Here is a 455-nt window from a genome sequence, read left to right on the forward strand (position 1 = left end):
CCGACGCTGGAGTAGGGCTCTGGTGCCGGGCTCCACTGTGCACAGCACCCCTGCGCCTGGCAGGGACACCGCTGGCAGCTGAGCCCTTGCGGGGCGACGTGACGTGCCAGACCCGATGCCCCCCAGCTCCCCATCACCCACAGCTGCCCCAGCACCTTTCCGTCCCTTCCCAGGTGCTGCTCTGGGGATGGTCGCTGCTAATAACAGCCGTGCCCCCCTCCACACATCCCCCCCAGCTCTAACCCGCTGTGAATGGCACCGAAACTGCCTTTGTTCCCCTCCCCGGGGGGAGGGAGGGCAGAGCTGCCCGTGGCTATAAAAGGAGGCGGAGGTGCAGAGCGGTCCCAGTCCCCCAGCCCTGGCCATGGGCCACCCCACCGCTGCTGCTACCCTGCTCTGTCACCTGGGGCTCTCCGCAGCCATCCAGTGGCTGGGAGTAACGGCCCCCGGGGGGG

General features: G+C 68.8%; 1 protein-coding gene across 1 annotated transcript in view; it reads left to right on the forward strand.

Moving 5' to 3' along the window:
* The first annotated feature begins 364 nt into the window (after positions 1 to 364).
* Positions 365 to 455, forward strand: part of LOC104500977 (protein Wnt-11b-like) — a 2982-nt gene continuing 2891 nt past the window's right edge. The window contains exon 1 of the mRNA XM_010144715.1: positions 365 to 432. Within this exon, the coding sequence (XP_010143017.1) occupies positions 365 to 432 (68 nt within the window). The remainder of the gene's footprint in view (positions 433 to 455) is intronic.

Source organism: Buceros rhinoceros, unplaced genomic scaffold (genome assembly GCF_000710305.1).
Source record: "Buceros rhinoceros silvestris isolate BGI_N320 unplaced genomic scaffold, ASM71030v1 scaffold17920, whole genome shotgun sequence".
Lineage (NCBI taxonomy): Eukaryota > Metazoa > Chordata > Aves > Bucerotiformes > Bucerotidae > Buceros > Buceros rhinoceros.